At 48.9% G+C, this 20,890-nt stretch overlaps 1 protein-coding gene across 1 annotated transcript in view; it reads right to left on the bottom strand.

Moving 5' to 3' along the window:
- Positions 1–20,890, bottom strand: part of LOC135399161 (laminin subunit alpha-like) — a 39,524-nt gene that overhangs the window by 8,533 nt on the left and 10,101 nt on the right. Inside the window, exons 3-46 of the mRNA XM_064630902.1 lie at positions 18,755–18,991; positions 18,438–18,608; positions 18,143–18,356; positions 17,843–18,052; positions 17,421–17,693; positions 16,579–16,716; positions 16,325–16,462; positions 16,091–16,225; positions 15,841–15,975; positions 15,584–15,748; positions 15,306–15,464; positions 14,972–15,228; positions 14,776–14,899; positions 14,561–14,712; positions 14,090–14,311; positions 12,977–13,198; positions 12,681–12,905; positions 12,450–12,620; positions 12,172–12,375; positions 11,905–12,034; positions 10,318–10,646; positions 10,160–10,230; positions 9,088–9,232; positions 8,870–9,010; positions 8,620–8,802; positions 8,439–8,537; positions 8,256–8,339; positions 8,067–8,185; positions 7,877–7,991; positions 7,647–7,760; positions 7,179–7,306; positions 6,978–7,064; positions 6,662–6,873; positions 6,454–6,554; positions 5,974–6,154; positions 4,888–5,031; positions 4,667–4,818; positions 3,451–3,555; positions 3,226–3,337; positions 2,105–2,272; positions 1,767–1,954; positions 1,566–1,682; positions 747–904; positions 26–152 (exon numbers count right to left, since the gene is read on the bottom strand). Coding sequence (XP_064486972.1) covers positions 26–152; positions 747–904; positions 1,566–1,682; positions 1,767–1,954; positions 2,105–2,272; positions 3,226–3,337; positions 3,451–3,555; positions 4,667–4,818; positions 4,888–5,031; positions 5,974–6,154; positions 6,454–6,554; positions 6,662–6,873; positions 6,978–7,064; positions 7,179–7,306; positions 7,647–7,760; positions 7,877–7,991; positions 8,067–8,185; positions 8,256–8,339; positions 8,439–8,537; positions 8,620–8,802; positions 8,870–9,010; positions 9,088–9,232; positions 10,160–10,230; positions 10,318–10,646; positions 11,905–12,034; positions 12,172–12,375; positions 12,450–12,620; positions 12,681–12,905; positions 12,977–13,198; positions 14,090–14,311; positions 14,561–14,712; positions 14,776–14,899; positions 14,972–15,228; positions 15,306–15,464; positions 15,584–15,748; positions 15,841–15,975; positions 16,091–16,225; positions 16,325–16,462; positions 16,579–16,716; positions 17,421–17,693; positions 17,843–18,052; positions 18,143–18,356; positions 18,438–18,608; positions 18,755–18,991 — 7,062 coding nt within the window. The remainder of the gene's footprint in view (positions 1–25; positions 153–746; positions 905–1,565; positions 1,683–1,766; positions 1,955–2,104; positions 2,273–3,225; positions 3,338–3,450; positions 3,556–4,666; positions 4,819–4,887; positions 5,032–5,973; positions 6,155–6,453; positions 6,555–6,661; positions 6,874–6,977; positions 7,065–7,178; positions 7,307–7,646; positions 7,761–7,876; positions 7,992–8,066; positions 8,186–8,255; positions 8,340–8,438; positions 8,538–8,619; positions 8,803–8,869; positions 9,011–9,087; positions 9,233–10,159; positions 10,231–10,317; positions 10,647–11,904; positions 12,035–12,171; positions 12,376–12,449; positions 12,621–12,680; positions 12,906–12,976; positions 13,199–14,089; positions 14,312–14,560; positions 14,713–14,775; positions 14,900–14,971; positions 15,229–15,305; positions 15,465–15,583; positions 15,749–15,840; positions 15,976–16,090; positions 16,226–16,324; positions 16,463–16,578; positions 16,717–17,420; positions 17,694–17,842; positions 18,053–18,142; positions 18,357–18,437; positions 18,609–18,754; positions 18,992–20,890) is intronic.

Consider the following 20,890-nt stretch of genomic DNA (forward strand, 5'->3'; position numbering starts at 1 on the left):
ACAAAAATCCTTGTCTGTGACCCACCATGCTGTGTGCTTCGTCAGAGCTGTTGAGCGCCGCCTGGGAGGCCATGTGAGCTTTCTCGATCATGTTTACAATCTCGTCGTAGGCCAGGGCACTGGAGGATAATTCTTGAGGGTCTTTGAGAATGCTGCGTCAAAAATAAGTTATGCATGAAGACATTCTCATTATTTCGTGTTTTATTTATGCAGGCTGTTTTTTATTCTTTGCAGATTTTTATTTAAAAAAAAAGCTATCGGTCGGCTAGGCGCTTTCGGGTCGAAGTGAAACAGCAGCACGAGAGGCAATCCTCGTTGAAAGTGTTCCTATATTTTAAAATAATCCTGAAACCAGCACGTGCTTTGAACTATCGATCGTTGAATTTCGCTATGCAAGTGGGCCGAAACCGCACGCATCAGACGCGCAGAGAGGTTTTAGTTTCGGCTATTTGCATATAGCAGTGCACGGCGATCGATATTTCAAGGCACGTTCTCGTTTCAGTATTTTTTTAAAAAATAGAAACACTTTAACGAGGATTGTCTCCCATTCTGCAATCTCACTTCTGCCCGAAAGCCCCTAATGAAAGTACTAATTAATGAGTAGTTAGTCATTTAGTGGTTAGATACAGTCTTGGAGAGGATGTACGCCTGGCCGTATATAACTCAACTGCAGATACGGTATACGGTAGCTCTTTTGTATGAGGAAACACCGCGCGGTAAAGATAGGGGCTACAGGGAAAACTCACTGTTCGCATTCCCTCGCTTGCGCCTGAAGGGCACGAGAATGGTCCTGGGCGCGATTGGCTTGTGGTTTCACCTCTCGGACACCTTCAGTGACATTTTTCAGCCCTTCTGCGAGTAGTTCAGCCATAGCTTCCAGCCTGTCTGCTGACTCTTGGAGAGGCTGAAAAATAGAGGGCATCATTGTGCGTTACCAGTTGGAGTACGCTCGAAGAAAACACCACTCAAATCCCAGCTCCCATTCCTTGCATGTCCACATGTCCTCTAGAATATCAAAGGTGACTGATATCCGAATAGGGAATAAACTAACGAGAGTAAATCAAAGAAATGTCCCTATACGATTCAATAAATACCGAAAGGCTTATAACGCGGACTCAATTGTAAAATAGGGAATTTTGTTCATAAAAAAAATTCAACATTGGCGATAGCCGTAGACCTTTATGTGTTTGATGACATTATGTAACTTTCAAGTTGATGAAAATGAGGTGATGTGATATAATAAGAGTGTCACATAAACCACGACAATGCTGAGGGTTTAATCGCTTACACGCCTGACGTACTAAGTGGGGGCGGACGCCCGTCAAGAGGCGCACGTGGTATGGACATAGCACGATATGTGAAGGGTGCTTCATATACCTCACACACGTGCACATCGCCCCATTTGCTATAGCAGCCAAACAACGCATGAATAGCTTTTTTTTTAATTTTTTAGCATGAAATTTTTTGTGACCAACTCCGTCTGGCCTTTTTTACCTAAGCTTTTTTACACACCTCTCCCCACCAGTTCAAGACAGTTTAAAAATGCATAAGAAACTCGTGCCTACACCAAAGACTCTATCTGTTATGTTGTTGAACTCGTAGCCTCCCTCTAAAAGCCCTCGAGCCTCCGTGAGGGTCACGTCAATCTTCTCCTCGATTTCTTGGCTCTGGGCGATTATTCCCTGTTTGAAGTAACGCAAAATGAATCACAGAAGTCACTGGCAAGTCGACGCGTCGCATATGACGTGCTTGTCTGGGTGTCCTACCTTTACGGGAGAACTGTGGGCCATGCGCAGTTGTTCCTCTGTTCTTTGTACCTCTTCTTTCACTCCGCGACTCAAGTGACCAAATTCTTCCAGACGACTTTGCAGTTCCTCGAGAGCTCTCTTCACTTCGTGCAGTGTCGCGTTGTTCTGGTCCGCCGGAAGCGCGAATTCCCGAGCACGTTCCAGAACTTTCGAATGAAAATATACAGTTTCCGTTCAGCAGGTTCGACACATAACGATTATTTAGCGCCGTAAGACAACATTTCCGCCACAGTGAATCGAATTTTGAATCGAAGCCAAACTGCCCCGCAGCCAAAGGTCTATGTCCCGCCACTTACTTTCGCGGGCCTGCTCAAGTGTGTCCTGGGTGTCGTTCTTGCGTTCTGTGAAGTCTCTTTCCTCCAGTTCGGTCTTGATATGTTTGGCCTGGTCTAGAACTCTGTCGATGCTACTGGGCGCAGTTAAACCGATGCCGTCCGCTAAATCACGTAGAGTGCGCAGGATAGCTGGAAACGACAGGAAGTCTATGTGAATGGGGAGTGTCACAGTGCGCCAAGTATGCTTGATCAGTACTTGTGTTTCGTATGTTTGAATTCATGTTGAGTTTCATATCTGGGTTCAATGCCGAGACTTTTCTTTGTGAAGAGGCATCACCTGCGGGTTTTTGCGCGCAGACGAGAAGTACGGACTAAACAAAGTGGCAAGGACGCCTGGCTTTCGACTTGGGCTAGTTGTTCTGGAGTAGCCTGTCCCGACTTTACATACACATGTTTTCTCTTCTTTTTTTTTGTTCACTCAGTCAGTCTATATATTGGCCCCTTGACTAATATTAATACGATATAATGAGCGACACAAGAGGAAACGTCACATCCCCCAACCACACGGAGGGTTAAATTCCAAGTGGCGGAAGAAATGTGAAATGAACGAAGTCAGGACATAGGAAAGTGAATCAAAAGGCAAAAAGTTTTTTTTGTAATGTTTTGTTTGTTCTGGATAAGTTAAGACTGGACCGCACGCCTGCCACATACTACGCAATTAAGTAGGTCAAGAGGGCGGGGCAGTGGGCATCCCTCTAGCTTCCTGCTGTCCTCATTCGTGAAGGCGCTCCCTATTTGCTCTAAATAAGGGGAAAACAAGTTTGAGGCTAGGCCATATGTGTGTCCTAGCAAGGTCTCAGGGTCGTCGACACCCAGGAGATGTCGTTTAAAGCGCCGTATACCCAAACAACAACAATTGTTTGGCAAACTGCCTCTTGTTAGGCGACTCACGTGACATCTAACGAGCTGTAGTAACGAGCTGTCCAGGTGCATCCATGCCAACCTGGTATTTATACCGGGCTTTGGTTTACATGCTCTTGAATATGTATAGTCAAACGACTTAAATATGTGTGTTGAAAGAGGATCGATACATACGCGCATAAATGCCACGCGGATATTCGTATTGGTGTGGCGGAATTTACCGTGCATGTCTTCAATAATCTTCTTCACAAAAGCTTCCTCTTCTATGGCATCCTTTAATGTACTGTGAGCCTTGTTCTCGCTAGCTTGGGCTGATAGCTCCATATTGGACGACTGCAACCGAAACGTCACCAGATGAGTAAAAAAAAAGCTAGATGTAAGCTGAGAGAGAACTGTAAACTAGTCAATGTAATACAATAGGAATGCTGCTAGAAAGCGAAGAGTACCTCTCTCTGGAGGCTGGAAACGAGGGCTTCGATGCCTGCAACGTTGTCAGACAGTGGAGTGAGGCTGATACCGCTCGGTTCAATGTCGAAGGCGTCCAGCTCATCCTGATGGAAAAGAGTATACGACGCATCCGGTTGTGCAAAATATTGTATAGAATAAAGGTCACAAACATTACAAAATGGTTTCCCACTTCAGTAGCGTGGACAGGATATGCAGGGCATAATGGACATGCCTCTACAGCTGTACCCACAAAAGAAGCCCCCTGTTTCGTTTCGAAGTTCCTACCGTTACCAGATCGCTGGCTTTCCTTATTGAATGTAACGCATACGATGTCCCACGGAAATCTTAAAGGATAAGTGAAATAGCATTTAGGATTGCTGGACACCTCGCTTAATTAGCAGGGTATCGAGACGTAAGTTGTGCAAGTAGGTCAACTCTCTACGCAGCTCAGCAGTTTTTCTCTTTCCCCGCGTGCCCGGGACACGACCTCATTGATCCTTCTTCCAAATACGAGGACAATGCCCCACGTGTGATACACGTGGCTTTCTTGTGAAGGGCTTCTCGAAGCGAGCCCCTCTTTATTGCTGCCGCCTGAGTAGAGAGACGTTTCGACACATTTCGTTCATTCACACTTTACCTCCTCTCATGCGTGCAGCGACCCTGCAAAATATTTTCGCTGAACGTTGTCTCGTTACTGCACAATTCAATTTACGAATGAGCCCCGAAAAATGGCCCCGACTCTCGGAGGCGGGGCCCGATTTGCCGCCATGACGTAAGATGCCCAGTTGGATGTAAAAGCGGCGTAACGGGCAATCGTGAGCGGAGAAACCCAATCCGCTCTCTTTACGTCACAGAGTGACGTCGACCGCACTCATTCTCTTACGGGTTTCTCTGGAAGACCTGACGTATTTCTAGAGCGCCGTCGAGATCAAAGACTTCTATCGGCGTGCTACAAGCCGAGCTTTGTGCAAGAACGGTGGGGGGTTTTCGCTGCTCCGTTTCACTGCACATTAATGCTGCAATTCTGCGAAAGAAGTGCTTTAAAAATTGCGACGTCGGAGAGAGTGCAGGATCCTAACAGAACGCTTCTATCGCGGCTTGCCGATTTTAAAACATAATGTAACAAAAAAAAATAATGTGACGCAAGGATTTCCAGCGGAGGTTTCTCCTGCAAAGTTCCTGGAGGAACTTCGGTAAATCAGAGCGAACACTCACTCGTAGTTCTTGTGCGGTGTTGTTGATGCGCATCAGCCGTTGATTTGCCAGGTACGAAGCTGAGAGTGTGTTGACTTCGGTGTGAATTCCGGCAAGGTCATCTCCAAGGGCATCAGTGTCGTCAAGAAGAGCATGAATGCATTCGCCGCACTCTGTGCAGAAAGATAAGATTTAAAGACCAACACACCTGAAAAGGCACCAACTGTAAGGGGACGACGTACCGTGACATCCTTGCCTCTCGACAAACACCCAACGATGCGGACAACTGTCGCACTTGTCGCCGACGACGCCGGGCAGGCATTGACACTGTCCCGTTAACTGGTTGCACACGGCACCCGCCGAGAACTTGGCCGCACAGTTGCATGCTAAAGGAGGAATATGTAGTTATACTGAGTGTACGTTAAGACACTTTGCAGAGCTTTAAAGGGGCCACTAAGGACTATGGAGACGCGTGCTGTGGCTAGGAGAGAGACGCCAGGGGTCCCAGTGACGTCACCTACTCTCGGAGAATCCGAAACTATGAGTTTTGCAGGATCTTTCGAACAACAACAACTTTATTTTGAGATTATGAATGGGGAGTTTCATCACCAGGGGCGATACTCTACCTCGTTGCTCGTGGCGATGTGGGGAATGAAATAATGAGCGCCTTCACAATAAGGATCGAAGTCCTATGGTGTCAAAAAAGGTCGAAAGAGCTTTGAGGGCAAAGCGTTCGTGGACTGCATTTGGCCAGGGACCAAGCAATTTTGATAGAGAGAGAGGGCGAGAGTTCTGTTGATTAAGAGACCCGGAGAGTGCGGTTTGGGAATGTTGGTAGTGTGGGTAATGAAGAAGAATGCGCTCTAGATCTTCTAGAGCACCGCAGTGACAGGATTTGGGAGAGTCAACTTTTCTCAAGCGGAAACGCCTCTGAGCCGTAAAAGCTACATCTAGTCGCTTTCGATGAATTAATGCAGCACCTTGACGAGCGGTGTTTTGTGGCATGCGGAAAGCGGAGCGATCAACACTTCTCAGCATAGACGAGGGGCAGAACGTCAGTTGTGCATTGGCGGGAAGCCAGGGGCGTCACGAAGCGTCGGAGAATGGAACGACGGTCTGCTCTCAGGAGCGTAATACTCGTTCCGTCTTCGAAACGAGAGAGCGTCTTTCGAAGAAGGAGCCTCTTTCGAGGGAGGATCTTTCGAACATCTCGTGGAAACGCGTGGTGTTCACTGACGGTATTTATGTCGGCTTAAAATGCGAAATAAAATAAATTTTCTAGCCAGTAGTGGTACTTGAAAAAAAGAGAGAAAACTGATTCCCCTTACACACGCAGCCTTCCTCAGAGTAGCGCCAGTAGCCAGGTTCGCAGACCTCACAGCGTTGCCCACCTGCACCTGGCTTGCAGCTGCACTGTCCGGTTTGCAGGTCGCATTGGTCGGAGAAAGAAGCGGCACCACAGTGACAATCTCGACAGCCTTGGCAACTGTCGTATCCCCAGTGATTTGGCTGCACGGAATATTAGTACCACGGGCTGGATTATAACAATATGAACACGGTAGCATTGCGGTTCGTCTCCGCTATGGAAGTGTGCGACGGTAAAAAATTTTGCACAAGAGCTTTGTAAGGAAAAGTATTGCTTGCGACACACTTGTCTGAGATCTTCAGGTGTTGCAAGATACCCTCAAACGCAACAGTGGTTCAGCTCCTAATGGGGCGGCCAAGCCAACACGGGCTGCTGCTCCTTTGAATGAAGATTTCAGACAAGTGTGTGTGTGTCGCAAGCAGTACAACAAATAGCTACTAACCGCACATCGTTCGCAGAGATCACCGACGACGTTCGGGTTGCATTCGCAAACTCCTGCTCTGTGGTCGCATCTGGCGGTACCACACTTCTCACATGGACACTCTGAAGAAGATAGAAAATGGTGGTGTTAGTGAAAAAAAAAAAAGAAAGACAGAGCTCTCGTTCGTCTATTGTCGCACTGCACACACAGAAAGAAAGGATGAACTCACTTCGGCAGTCCTTCCCAAGTATGGCATCTCCATAAAATCCTGGAGCGCATAGCTCACACGCAGGTCCAGATGTGTTGTTTAAACAGAGCACACAGTCGCCCGTGACAGAGTCACACGACTGGGGGTTATTCGTGTCGATGTTCCCGCTGCACTTGCACGGTTCGCATGTGCTGCCAATGACGTCCGGTTGCCCGAAGTATCCGGCGTCGCAACTGAGATGATGCGAGTGATACGATGATAAATACGAGTCAAGACGAGAATATAGGTGCAGGTCTTTCTGTTCAAAAGACCTGCAACAGAACACGTGATAACTCACACGTCGCATCGAGGTCCAAAGTAGCCTGGCTTGCAGTTGCAGCTGATTTCCAGTCCACTCGGTGACACTTCGCAACTTTGAGCGAAACTGTTTCAAAGATGTTGGGAGAAGAATGGCCAGTGGTTACAAGAAAAATATGTCTAGGGCTACGGTGGCGTTTTGTAAACGGCACACACGCGGGAGTAACCCCTTCGGACTTACTTGTTCGATGGAATAGGAAGTGGACAAGCGCAGATAAGACAGTCATCAGGCGATCCTCGACGTGCGTCGCCGTGGTAGCCTTCAGCGCACATATCACAATGGTCTCCATGTGTATTGTGCCTGCAGTTCTGCAAGATGATGTGGAAGCATGTTGCACGATTTCTTGCAGCAAGCGAGTTCGCGGTTCTCATCAATGTCACGTAAGCGGCGACCATAAGGCGTCAGAAAACAACCCGCATAATGACTGGACAAAATGATGGAATAGTGCTGGCAAGCGGCATCGTGACATGCAGCAGCGGTTTTGTCAACGCACGTTTGTGTAACCCGCTTTGCGAAGAAATTTTCTGCGGGTGAAGCATACGATTCCGCGATGTTCGTAAGGAGAGAAACACTCGTGCGTTTCATTAGCATTGACGTGCAGAGACCCACACATACCATGACAACCATGGACGCTTCATAAAGACTTACCAGACACTTTCCAGTAACAACGTCACACTCGTCCGAATGACCGTTACATTGGCAGGGGACGCAGAAGCCGAGGTAGGGACCTGTCTTGGAACGGTAGTAACCGGAAGAACATTCCTAAAACGAAATGCTAGGTATGGAATGTCTGGTGCTGCTGAGGTGATCTAGGCAGTTCCATCGTTCTAGTTAGTTGTCTTGAAGAGACAATAGGCAACAATCATGTTAGACCAGACCTCGCAGGAGGACCCCCTGTAGTTCGGTGGGCAGTGACACTGTTCCACGGTGAGAGCTTGCTGGCTGTTTTGCACGTAATTGTTAAGGGCGATATCCATTGCGATGTTTGTCACGCTGAAAATTTATGGTGCTCATTAAGTACTTGAATGCCACTGTCATGAGGTTTTTAAAAATTTTAGGCAAACTTACCGCACTTCTAGGGCAGGATGAAAGTAAGCACCACGGATGTACAGACCTTCCAAGTTGACCAGCACCATCATGAGCTGCTCTCGCGTTACTTTGCGTCCGCTCAGCTGGCGGAATTCGCTCTAAGAGGTGCACGGGTTAAAACGACACATCATATACCGAACAGGATTCGTTACACAGGAATCTGCATACCTCTACCAGCTTGAAGCTGATTTCCAGAGGGATGCCAGCGGCTGGTTGCTCAGCATGTTCATGAGCGATAGTCAGGTTGTTGCCCTGCGCATATGTACAAAAGCAGACAGAAATGTGAAAACATCACGTTTCGTCTTTCGGCTCCGTAAACATGGTGTCCGATTCGTAGCGAAGCTCTAATACCGTTAGGATGACATCTGCACCGAGGATACTGCCGAAGTCCACGTCGTTATCAGTCTTCGTCACGATGGTATACGAAACTGTTCCGCCGTAGGACGTAATCTAAAGGCCACGTCGAAAATGCAGTGAGAAAATTGATTCGACAACAGCAGTGAAAGAGACGACGGAATTGTGCTCTCCATACCTTCTTTCCCAAGTATGGAAAAGGTGCAGAGAAGAAGAATGGAGATCCAGGAGAAGGTTCCTCTGGAAATTCGGTTGCGCGAAGAAAGTTCGGTGAGGCATCAATATAAACGCTTGATACTTGTTCCTTCAAGTCTCCGACGATGTTGAGTTCCACGCCCGTCCAACCGTCCATTTCCGTAACCTACATGCGCAAGCATAGCGTATATGAGAAAGCGCAACGGGAGGCGAAAAAAAAAAAGATGTCCTACCTGGCCACGGAACATGTGCGCACTGGCGCATCGTTCAGTAGTTCCGAAGCAGAAACACTTCGTGCATCCCAGCGGATTATGCTCTTCCAGGAAGAAGGTGCCTGGCTTGCACTGGTCGCACGATTCGCCTTCTACGTTTTCCTGTCGGTACGCGAGGAAACAGTATAGGTTTTCCTCGATGATACGAGACGAGTCCGAAACGGATCAGGGGCACTTGCCTTGCAGAAGCACTCAGAAGTGTCCTGGTTGCAAATATCCTCGACTGTTCCACGCAAGTCACAGTTGCAGAGGCGACAATATGGATACATCCAATAGCCACGCTTGCACTCGTCGCATGTTCTTCCGACAATGCTGCTTTTACATCTGTAAATGAGGATTGTAAGCCATATCAATCATGATGAAACAGGAAACTTCCCAGGTGTCTTGCACCGTTGACCCTATGAATATGACACGGTACATGTTGCTCAGCATAGTGCGAACTGTGGAGCAATTTCGGCGGCGGCGGCCGCCAACAACTGTTCCTTTTTTTTTCTTAATTCGTTAGTCCTCGCTAAGAAAGTGTCGCGGCGTGGTCAGTCTGTAGCCACGGCGGGGCGCGCATGCGCGGTGAGTGGAGAGGGAAGGAGAGGGATCGTGGAGAGCGCGGCGCCGGCGCGTCGGCCGTGCACCTGTGGTGGTCGACAGGTTCAGACGTGTCTGCGTGGGCGCGCCATGAGTTATGAAAGCTGTGCGGAGGAGCGGCGGCGAAAGAAGGCTGAGAGACGGCGCCCCAAGCTGATTCGGAAAAAGCCCGAAAGTGCTGCGGATGCTGTCTTGCGTTAGCGTTGTGTAGGGTCGTGTGAGGGGTTGTGTAGCAAAATGGATCGACCATGATTTTTTTTTTCGTTCGTTAGTGTCATGATAAGTTGCAAAACCAGTGACTGTAAGGAACACAATAGCTTTCTATGCACGGAATTTTGGACTGTCTGGTTGCTGCACAACGTTGACTACTGAAGCAACCAGTAGGCGCGAGGGCCAAGTTCAACGGCAACCAGGTCGAGCCGAGGTGCCACAGGTCCGGATGAGGAAGTCTGCTAGTGGCTGCGCGATTTACGCGGTCGCGCATCCCGGTTAAGTTTGACGATGACTGCACTTGCCTCAAACCCCGTGTGACACGTCGCTATATTTTTTATCCTATAGCCTTAGATGTCTAATACCGCTCTAGTGTTAGAACACCGGATGTATGTGCTTGCAGGAGCTTGGTGGAAATAATTGTTGATTTACTTAAATGATAATGAGCTGGTTACTTACTGGCACTGACCAGTTTGCAGGTCGCACTGCATGTTGCCTCCATGGACGCCTTCTCGCTTGCAGTTACACTCCTGCGGTTGCAGTACAATCCAAATGAATTTTCAACACGCCACACATTTTCTGCGTCGTCCTTGTATGTTCATACCGAACCGACATACCTCGCAACCAATGATCCGTGTGTACCCGAATGTAAGGGGTTCGCACGTGTCGCATTTCTCTCCCGTCACTCGTGGTGGACAGATGCATTGGCCCGTGATTGGATGGCAGACAGCGGTGTTCGGACAGTCGCAGGGACGGCAGTTCGGAAAGCCGAAATAGCCAGTGCGGCACTGGGAGCACGTTCTTCCAATGACGTCATCCTTACATTGGCATTGACCTCCGAAGCGCTCGCACTCGAAGGACTTGGAACCGTCGACGTTGCACCTACAGGGCAGGGCTCCGTTGTTATACTCCGTGGTCAGCGAGAAGATTGCTTCTTTGCAGAAGTCTGTAACGGAGAGGACATAATGTTAAAGGGACGGTCGCATCCATTCCAACCGATTTCGAAACTATTCGCTGCGAGATCGACCTATAGGGGGCGACACCGTCACCTTTCTAGTGTGGATAACACGCTTGTTTATGTTCGGAGTTAATGGTTCTTTTCCGTAATTCTTGTGTATATTCACTGGAAGATCACTTGTGCCGCGATGGTACGATACTGTTCGGTTCCCCAATGCTCCACCTACTGCACTGAACGCGAAATAAACGTGTAAAAGCAGACGACGCGAGGAAGCTATCCACACTACGGTTGTTCATCGTTTCTCCGCAACGCGCCGACACCGTTCAATCTCGGAGCGAATATTGTCACTTTATTCCTCGTGGACCACTGATCACGGTATCGAAAATCCCACGCGAAATAGTGGCGTAGTTTGACTGTTATTCGATGGAATACATGACAAGAGCAGACGCCGTTGAGAGTATGTCGGAATTCCCTCTCTGCAAAAACGAGAAAACGTCACTCCCTAAGAGCCAATGAGGGCGCGACCTTGAGAAAAGGAATGCCGCGGCCATGCGGGCGTCTCACAGAGTTATGGGGCGTCTTGACGGCGCCTTTCTCCTCTGAGCGCCGCCTTCTCACTCCTCCGCTTAGACAGTGACATCACGCCGCCGGATCTTCTGCGGCAGCGGGAGCAGCGCTGATCTTTAAAATTCGCTTATTATTTAATATTTAAGCACTTTTCCAACACAAAACTTTGCCGGGTACATTGCCGGCCGATGCCGAACATAGTCGGTTTCAGAGATGGGTTTCCAAATGCGTCCCTTTAAAGGGGGCATTAAGGTGCAAAAATTTTTCCTCGCTGAATGAAAAGTATCGTTACCTTGACAGGGATCCAAAAGGAACGGGGTTCATCCGCTGCGCCATTCGTCACTTATGCGCGAACGAAACCGCATCTTGCGCTCCCCGCTTCACACCCTCTCAAGCGTAGAGCGACCTGTCATTGGTCTCCTCAAACGATTTGACCAATCACCGCCGAATATTGAGATGAATAGACCAATGGCAGGCCGCCACACATTTTTCGCGCCTCTTGGGAAGGGAAGAAAAGCGAATGAAAAGCGAAGGGAATTAGTCCTGTTCCTTTTGTATCGATGTCAAGGTAGCTGCATCTTTCACCTAGCGAGGAGGAATCTTTGCACTTTAGTGCCCCTTTAACGTCTCTCAGATATGGAAATACGAAGCATCCTTGACCCTGTCTTCCGACACTCACCGCTGGCTTCTTCATTCATTTGGAAGCTGTTCTGGCCACACTGCTTGATAAATTCAACGGCTTTGTCCAACGGAAGTGGATTCATTATGGACCCGTCAAATTGGTCTTCTGGAATAACCATGACGTAGTCCTGCGAATGTAAAAACGCAACTGTAATATGCCTAGGGATGAAACTTTTTGCAGGCGTACGTATCAAGGTACAAAACCGCTTATATGTACTCAGCTGAGTGCAACTAGTGTTAGTTTTGTAAACGTCTCTCCGCTCACCAGCCAAACTGATTTCTTCTCGTCAGGCTGAATAAACCTGAGTGTGAAGTCCCCGTTCAGCTGAAAGTCACGACCTTGCGTTTGCGAGTCGCGTACAACAGCACGACACCCCGACGCCGAGGCGCAGTGTTCCAGTGGAAGTTCGCCCTCAAACGAAGTTCCGTCCTCAATCTTGACGTCCAGCTTGTGAGACGGATGTTCTGGCTGTGTAAGACCCACAACAGATTAGTCGGTGTGTAACACGTATATTCGGGAGCACAGCGTGAAGAAGGGATCACCTGGTAATAGTGGACAACAAATACATATGGTCCAGGAGCTGGAACAGTACCACGAATTTCGATCTTTGGGTTATAAAGGTCCAAGAAGACAAGCCGCGTCATATTGTCTTTAAGTGTTGGTGGGAAGTTCTCTGTCACGCGGTCCGCGTTTTCTCCGCTTTCAAATTCCACCTGCAAGCACCAGAAGACGTCTCTATACCCCTGGGTTGGAGTTTCTTCCGTAAGGCTTACCTTAGAAGCTGGCGACGAGGATGGGAACAACGCCCCCATGCATTCGCCATCACGTTGAACACACTCTTCCTTCGGAACCACGTAGTCCGTGTGCCAGTCTTCCACCGGTATGGCCATAATCTTACCGACACCAATCTCCGAACCGTCAGCCGCAGTAAAGCGAACATCGCCCGTGTTGTTCTTGAATTCGAACTCCAAGACACGGTTCATGTCGTCTATCACGACCTGGATATTGAGAGTATTCGATAAGAATACGTCTGAATTTCTTACGCCGTATGACTAATGCACGTACTAACCTGTTGGCATAGGAAGCCGTAATTGCAGAGAGGCAAATTCAGTTTTCCATACGCCGTCCTTCCAGCTTCGGACACTTCAAAGTCCGCTGTGGTAGACGTGTTACCGTCCAACGTATGGTAGGAGACTAGGAAAACGTAGTAACCCGATTTTGGCACTGTTACTTGCATAGCCACCGATGGATGATTCGAGTTGACTTCAGCGATAGATCCATGGCCTATGTCCTGGAATAAACAGTTTCTTCTGCTGCGCTTACTGTAGCATTGAGAAAACAAGGAATATGCTTTGTCAAGATGAAGAGGAAACCACTGGCTCAGAACCAAATGGGGAGGCCGCGAAATACCGAAATGCCGATACGAATTCTTGGATTACATGAGGGTTTATTCACATGATACACGAATGGGAGCGCCACATCAGCTGGTGGACTTTGCGCTATGATGCAGTTGCTGAGGTCCTGAGCGCCCAGTCTCTAGACCTTCACCCTCATCGTATTCAGCGTTCATTTTGTGCTTCAAGTTCAAGTGCCTGTACTGTGTGAATAGTGTTTGTACTACACTCTAAGAAAAAAAATGGTAGGAAAAGGTGGTAACTTCTATAGTTACCACCTAGGTCGACATAGCGTCTGATAAAATATGCAAAAGGGTGGTAAAAGCAATTATCATACATCCAAATTGCTGCAAAAAAGGCGTACGGCCCTCCTCGCTCACCGTATCAGAAGCGGTAACCCTATCATACGTGGCCAGCAGGTAGAACTTTGCAACCTTTTAGGCACAACATATGCGACAACTATTACCTCGTAAAAGGTTTAACTGCTCCACTCTTTTTTCTAAGAGTGTAGTGTATCCCAGTAATTTTTGTGTTATTCAACGTAATTAGTCTTCTAAATAGCATACGGCGGCTAACCAAACCCGAAATAAAACTTCGCGGGAGCTCAATTATAGCGGCGTTCTCGCATTTTCCTAGCTATCGTCCTCCATGCAGATGTTGTCCCACGTCTGTGAATAAACCATTTTGTTGGTTTCCGTGAACTTTCGCCGTATTTTGCCGTACCGCGATTTGCACGCAGGCTATAGTGCTGAGCGCATGTGACTACCTGTGTATTACATTCTACGTACCTCCATGTACGGGAAGTTCACCACAGGGCTGATGGACTCAGTGGCACCATCCGATTCATAGTAGCCATCTTCCATCACAAAGGAAACCATTGCACTGTCCGGTGGGTCTGGATAACGCATCAGGCGGCAAGGTCCCGGGGAGCCAGGAGAGCAGGGCTTGCGGACGTCTTCTTGCAGCAGTGTGGCCTCGTAGTAGGCTTCTGGTAGAACCACAACGTAGTCCTGGAAGGCAGTGTCGCATAGCATGTTCATGAGCGGTCTCATGGCTGGGTTAGTGCAGCAGTAACTGCATGGTCTTGTCCAAAGAGCGCATTGCTCCACCACTTGCATAATGCCTGAATAATGGGGTGCTTGTTTTGTGTCTACTCACCATGAGAGCTGGGTTCATGGTGAGTAGACACAAAACAAGCACAGATATAAACACACAAATAAACAGATATTTTCTCTCTCTCTCTCTCTCTCTCTACTCACCATGAAGATTGGCTTCTGTACTTGCACAGACAGAGTCCACCTGCCGGGGTTGAGCACAAACGGTAGGGCTGTTACACCATCTGGTCCGACCACAGCTTGGAACCTGGGATCTCTGCTTGGAGAGAGCACCATGATTTCACTCTGCTTGGTCTCTGCAAGGAATGTTATTTGTTGAGAAAATGTACGAGCATATAATTTACAGCCGTGCATCCCACCTCCGTATGTATCTGGCGTCAACGTGATGTTGGCGTATACGTTATCGCCGTTTAAACTGACGTAACGCGCGATAACCTGAAAGAGACTGGGCTTCTGGATGTCTAGGTCCATCAAGATTTCTTTCTGCGATGAGATACAAGAACGTGTTTTAAAACTGTACGGTCAAAGGAAAAGACAATAGACTGACATGTTTACCTGAATGTTTGAAAATATGGCGTAGCCCCTCCACGAGTAACCGGGGAAGAGCGAACTGTCAAAGTCAAAACGGGCTGGAACTCCCGAAGGCGTTCTGCCTTCTTCGACTTCGAGGCGGTGCTGATGTAACGTAGGGAAGAAGTGAGCCTGAAGAGGCTCGTCGCAGCGACGTCCTGTCACCCGAGGTCTACACCGGCACTGGCCGGTGCCAGGGTCGCACGAGGTACCAACCGACCCTCCAACGTCACAACCGCAATCTGATAAAAGAAAAACGCGAGTCGTTTCAAAAATAAGTTTACCTTGCGCGCTCAGGGTCCTGTGGTCATATCCATACCTTGACAACCGAATAAGTCACCCTCTTGAAGCTCGTAAGTGCCTTCAAGACACTCGCTGCATTGCCGTCCTCCAACATTAGGCTTGCAGTGGCACTGGCCTGACTGTCCTTCGCAGACGTTCATTCCACCCATGGTACCAGGAGTATGGCACTCACATTCTGCGTTGAATAGTGTGGTTCACGATCAAGAAGGCTTTTACGGTAGCCGGTATATATAGTATACATGATAGCCCACACTGCTACTGTGCCACGTGTCCCTGCCTCCTGCTGCGGCTTACCTTCACAGCCGTAGGGATTTCCAGACTTGAGGTTCCAGTAAAGAGGTCGACACTGATCGCAGATACGGCCCATGACCCGTTCCTTACACTCGCAAAGTTCGCCGACAGGGAGGCTTCCGCAACCGCCGAACGTTGCCACTATACCAGCAGGGTTGCAGTTGCACCCTGTGGAACAAAGCGAAGGCGGTGCTCGATGCTCATAGCAACTAGAGGTCACTGTGAAATTGCCGACCGTATAAAGTGACGTACAGACTTACCCTCGCAACGTGGGTAGTTGTAAAAACCCTTTTTGCATTGATCGCACTTGTCGCCCTCGAAGCTGGGCCGGCAGACGCATTTTCCTTCGTGATCACAAGAACGACCGATGGAACCGTACGGGTCGCAGTCGCACTCTGCGAATAATGGGATGCATGCCACATTATAGCCATGCCTTCCTCTCTTTGCGTTGCAGCTATGCCTATGTTGCGTGTCACGCCCACGATTCCAAGAGCGATGCCATACACTTACGAAAGCAATCCGGGTACGAATAAAAGCCCGGAGCACACTTGTCGCATCTTGGTCCCGTAAAGCTGTTGAGGCAGCGGCAGTTTCCCCGAATGTCGCAGACGGTGCCCAGGGAGCCCCTCTCGTCACACTCGCAAGCTGAAAATCAACACAACGGCATCCTATAGAGCTGGGAGCGTGTCACACCCACGTGTACGAGAACGTAGGTAAATGAGCGCTCTCCTCTTCCATACTTACGAACGCAATTAGGGTAACCGTAGAATCCCGGAGCACACTGGTCGCAACGTCGTCCACCGTATCCGGTCTCGCAGAGACATTCTCCGGTTGAGTTGTTGCAGACGTCCTCAACGGTGCCAGTCGTGTCGCAGGAACAGTCTGTCGTCGCGTCAAAAATTAGTAACCATCCAGCGCATTTGTCATGATGCACCGGTGAGTGGTATCAATATAAGCAATGGGTTATCCTTCATAAAATGGGATCCCACGTGTCTTACATTTGCATGCCGGGTAGTCATAGAAACCGACTTCACAGTGAAGGCACTGCCGTCCACCGTAGCTATTTCTGCATTCGCATTGGCCAGTCTCTGCATCACAGTTCCCGCCCACAGACGCACCAGGGTTGCAGTGGCAGGCTGGAACAATAACAGTGGTGTATTAACTCTTGCACAGAGTATTCTGCATGCGTACCAGCCACAACCTACTATACTATATTGTAGCGACCATGTCATTTGCACCCTTCCCCAGCGCAGCAATCTGGAGGTTAGCGGGTCAGCAAGCTGGTCGTCGGCCCGAACTCAATAATCATCATCAGTGTAAGCGCTTGGATGGCAGTTGTACAGTTGATACCGACTGCTATGCGGCGGTGTGCCCGCTTCTGCCGTTCAAAATTCCAACTGTCCAGTCAGGACGGAGATCCCGCGAGTCGATGTTCTGCGCCCCTCGCGGACCGTGCGGGCGGGATCCTCCATAGAAGTTGCATATTACGACATGGTCGAAAAATCTAGTATGTCGTGGTACTAATCATGGGCGCCGTCTCGGGGGAGGGGGGGGCTGTCTCCCCCTCCTTCTGGCTTAAGTAAACATTGCCATTATGCGACACAATCACAAATTATGATTCCTTTTTTCTCTCTACGTTCCAAAAACGTAGGTTTTCTGAGCCAAGACAATGTAGTTGCTGGCGCAGTTGACGCACAGAATTAGATACAGTTCCCGTACCGTGAAAGCCACAACCCCAAATACTCTGCCTTGCTGCACCCCACCCCCTACCCCACCCCTCTCGAAAAAATCCTGGCGGCGTCCATGGTACTAACGAGGCTTTCGTGTCGCGCGAACTTACGTTGGCAGTCTGGAAAGCCATAATACCCCTCTGCGCAACGATCACAGTTCTTTCCGTCGTAGTTTGGCTTGCAGGGACACTGTCCTCCCTGGACCTGACAGACGCGACCTCTGGTTCCCTCGGAGTGACAGTCGCACGGACGACAGGCTGGAAATCCGTAGTAGCCGACGCTGCACTGGTCGCAGTGAGGCGGCAGGAACTCCGGACGACACTCACACTGTCCGGAACCTTCCGCACAGTTTCCCGATGAGAAGGTCAAGTCACACTGGCATGCTGCAAAAAACGAGACTTCCTGCTTATCGTTCTGGAGAAGGAGAGTCTAAGAAAACGTGCTCGTTTGCACGCACTAAAGGTCAGCATCAGTATGCTCCATGACAGTTTGTTGAGGATTCACTGGATAGTGGATATCAAGTGCAACTTACGGTGACAGACATCAGTAGCATTGAGTAGCTTGTTATAAGGTCTAAAATAGCCAGGTTTGCATTTGTCGCAGTTGATGCCATCCGTGTTGTGTCTGCAGTTCTGGCAAACACCTCCTCCGTCGTAGATGCCGTGGATGTTGAGACTCTGCTGCTCGGCATCCACTTCTTCGTCGTAGACACACTCGTGCGAGTGTCCGAAGCAGTTGCATGCTGCGCGACATTACATAAATCACGTTTTACACATTTTACGACCGGGACATCTGCCGTGAACGCTATATATGTAGTTTATTGTCATCTTACGCTCGCAGACGTGTGGGTTGTCGATGCTTGCCCGACTCCATTTGTTTTGCTGGAACCCTGGACAGCATTGGTCGCATTGGGGACCGCAAGTGTTGTGTTGGCAGCGGCAGTGCAACTTCGTTGGAGCAGTGGGCTCAGATACGTCGCAAGTGTCTGCATGTCCGTTGCAGACGCATCGACCTCCAATATTGATATCTTTGATGCTGTAGAAGTACTGAGTACAAGAACCAAGTTGGAGTCAGCAAAACCCGTTACAATCAGTAGCCGATCGCTCTGAGCACGAGAGTATAATTACCCGACGAGTGACTGTTGGATCCTGACGTTCGACGGACATGAGATGCCCCAACAAGGTCTTGGTCCTCAAGAGACGCACACGAACGTTGGTAGCCTTTGTCCACTCCTGGAGCTCCGGCGAGTATGTGAAGTTGTCAGCGCTGGGACGACCGTTCAGAAGGGAGATCACCATCTGTAGTAAGACAGTAAAAAAATTGCCATTAGCTTGGAAAGAGCACTATTAGGTTTTCGCCTAGGGGAACACTGAACCGCAGCCGTGCATATCGTGTTTTAGTAGACTAGCACCAAAGTGGTAGTAGTAGAAATTCCGGAGCTTACCTCACCGCCTTCCAGAGGAACAACCTTGGAGAACTTTGTTTCGCATATGACCGAGTCGTCCTTGCTGATGTGGTCCTCCACGTTGGGACCGAAGTAGGAGGTACAGTCTGCGTACGTGTCGGCAAAGTACTGCCAAGCCTTGTATGTCTCGCCGTTGTCTGTTGACCTCTCAAGAACCCAGACGCCCGGCCGAGGAGAGTTCGCCATCTTGACGAATACGTAGGCCACGTGGAATTCCTGCCAGATATTATGTCCTGAATGGTACAATCATATATAGCGCTGCGAATATTTTAAAGACTAGCGTACTCCCTCATCCGTTGAGAATGTGAAATTTTAACTGTGAAAGTCGGCTCTACACTAAAGGAGAAGCGTGAGTACTCCACCTCTGTGCCATGTTGAGGGAGTAGCTCTCACATGTTTCTATGTGGACCCATGGAACACATGCCGAAACAAACTTTGCGGTGGGGTATTGGTACTTTTTTTTGCGAAGACCACATATTAACATCAGCTGTAAAGGAGTACATAGGGGCATCCAAAAAAATTTCAGATTAAGAAGTCTGATGAAAGTGTGTCTGTCATTTTACCGAATAGCCCGAAAAGTTTTGATGTGTGCAATTTGTTTCCCAGAAAAAAAAAAGAACTCACATAAACATCGCTCACTCCGAGTATAACGAGGAGAAGGTATGAGGCGTCACCGATGACGTTACAGGGGGAACTTGTTCTGGTTCGTCGACGAGTGGGGGTCAGCGCCTTGACTCTTTGCCGCCATAAACCAGTTTTGCCAGTTCCCCCGGAGAATTGGGGATAGAATGTGCTGCCGAATCGTGTCCGAGCCAGGGTAATGCTTTTTCAGAACCCCGAACAGCCGAGTAGCAGTCAACATTTCTCTGGACCAATCAGCGAGCGTGATCCCTGTAGCGTCAGCGCGAGGTCCGAGGTAGATCACAGGCTGGTACTGCTCTCCGCCGCCGTTGCGCACGGTCGCTTTTTGCGGCGCACTTTAAATTCAATTTCTGCGATAATTATGACGCCGTGGTGTGAATTACTTCGCATGGTGCACCTTACTGGCCTGCTTAACAGCTTTATAGGAAGAAAACAGGGTGTTAAAAATGACTTCTGCGCTACTTAAATGTGGCATTGACACGTCGCGTTAAGATGCTCCATGTAAAGGTGACGGACCAAAGTCGGTGTCGGCTCATAGAACACACTGGGGTTGAAATCTGTGTGCACAGCATGTTCTACATTTATGTTCTTTTTGTCGAGGTATAGTATACACGGACATTTCTCGCTCAGAGCCTATCTCTGTCAAGGAGTTATCGATAAGTTGGGGAAGTTGTACACGATGACAACTTTTTCTTTAGGCACTCTTATTAAAATGTGTTTTTGTAGCCCCATTATTTTAGACTATGCATGAATGGATGGATCTTCAAGAAAAAAAAGTAATGTTCTCGAGAATTTGTCTGAACTCCTTGTCTCGGGTCTTACTTCACAGTCATGTTCTCTACCCATAGTTTTGCGATTGTAGCATGCTATACCGGTGTCGCGACTGTTGCACATATGGTATCGACCGAAGCATGTTCTGTTGATAGCTAGTAGCCTCTGCACATCGCACTGTTCATATATGTATGTGTTATTATATATTGCGCAACCAACGAAACAGTTTCGAAGTTGTAAGCGAACATGTTGTGTGTTTTGCGAACATGGTGGAGGGCATTATTTTTACAAATTTTAAAGGACCCGCTGTCAGCTTAAAGAAGCACAGAAATTACCTCCATCATGTTCCATTACTTTCCATCATGAACACTTGTGGCGAACTCGGGTGGTCATTTCGGGGCAACTTTTTTGCCAGATCCCGAGCAGTCATGTTCGCTTGGTCAAAGCGAAGCAATCTCGCATGTTTGCATGGCGCTTTCCGAGCGCCCGGAATAGCTAGCTTGCCGGTACTAGCTAGCACTTTTTGCGCCCGGGCTCGAAACGACCGAGCAGCGGTGTGCCCAACTATATCCGGTGTCGTCACATCCGCACTGCAACGGTGGCGAGTGCCCTTATTGGCCCGCACGTCGAAGTTCACGTGGTTTAGCAGATGACGGAACCCAAAGGTGAGCGACCGCGATGCCCTATAGCGTGATCCAAGCG

The sequence above is a fragment of the Ornithodoros turicata genome, chromosome 6 (genome assembly GCF_037126465.1).
Source record: "Ornithodoros turicata isolate Travis chromosome 6, ASM3712646v1, whole genome shotgun sequence".
In the NCBI taxonomy this organism is placed as follows: Eukaryota; Metazoa; Arthropoda; class Arachnida; order Ixodida; family Argasidae; genus Ornithodoros; species Ornithodoros turicata.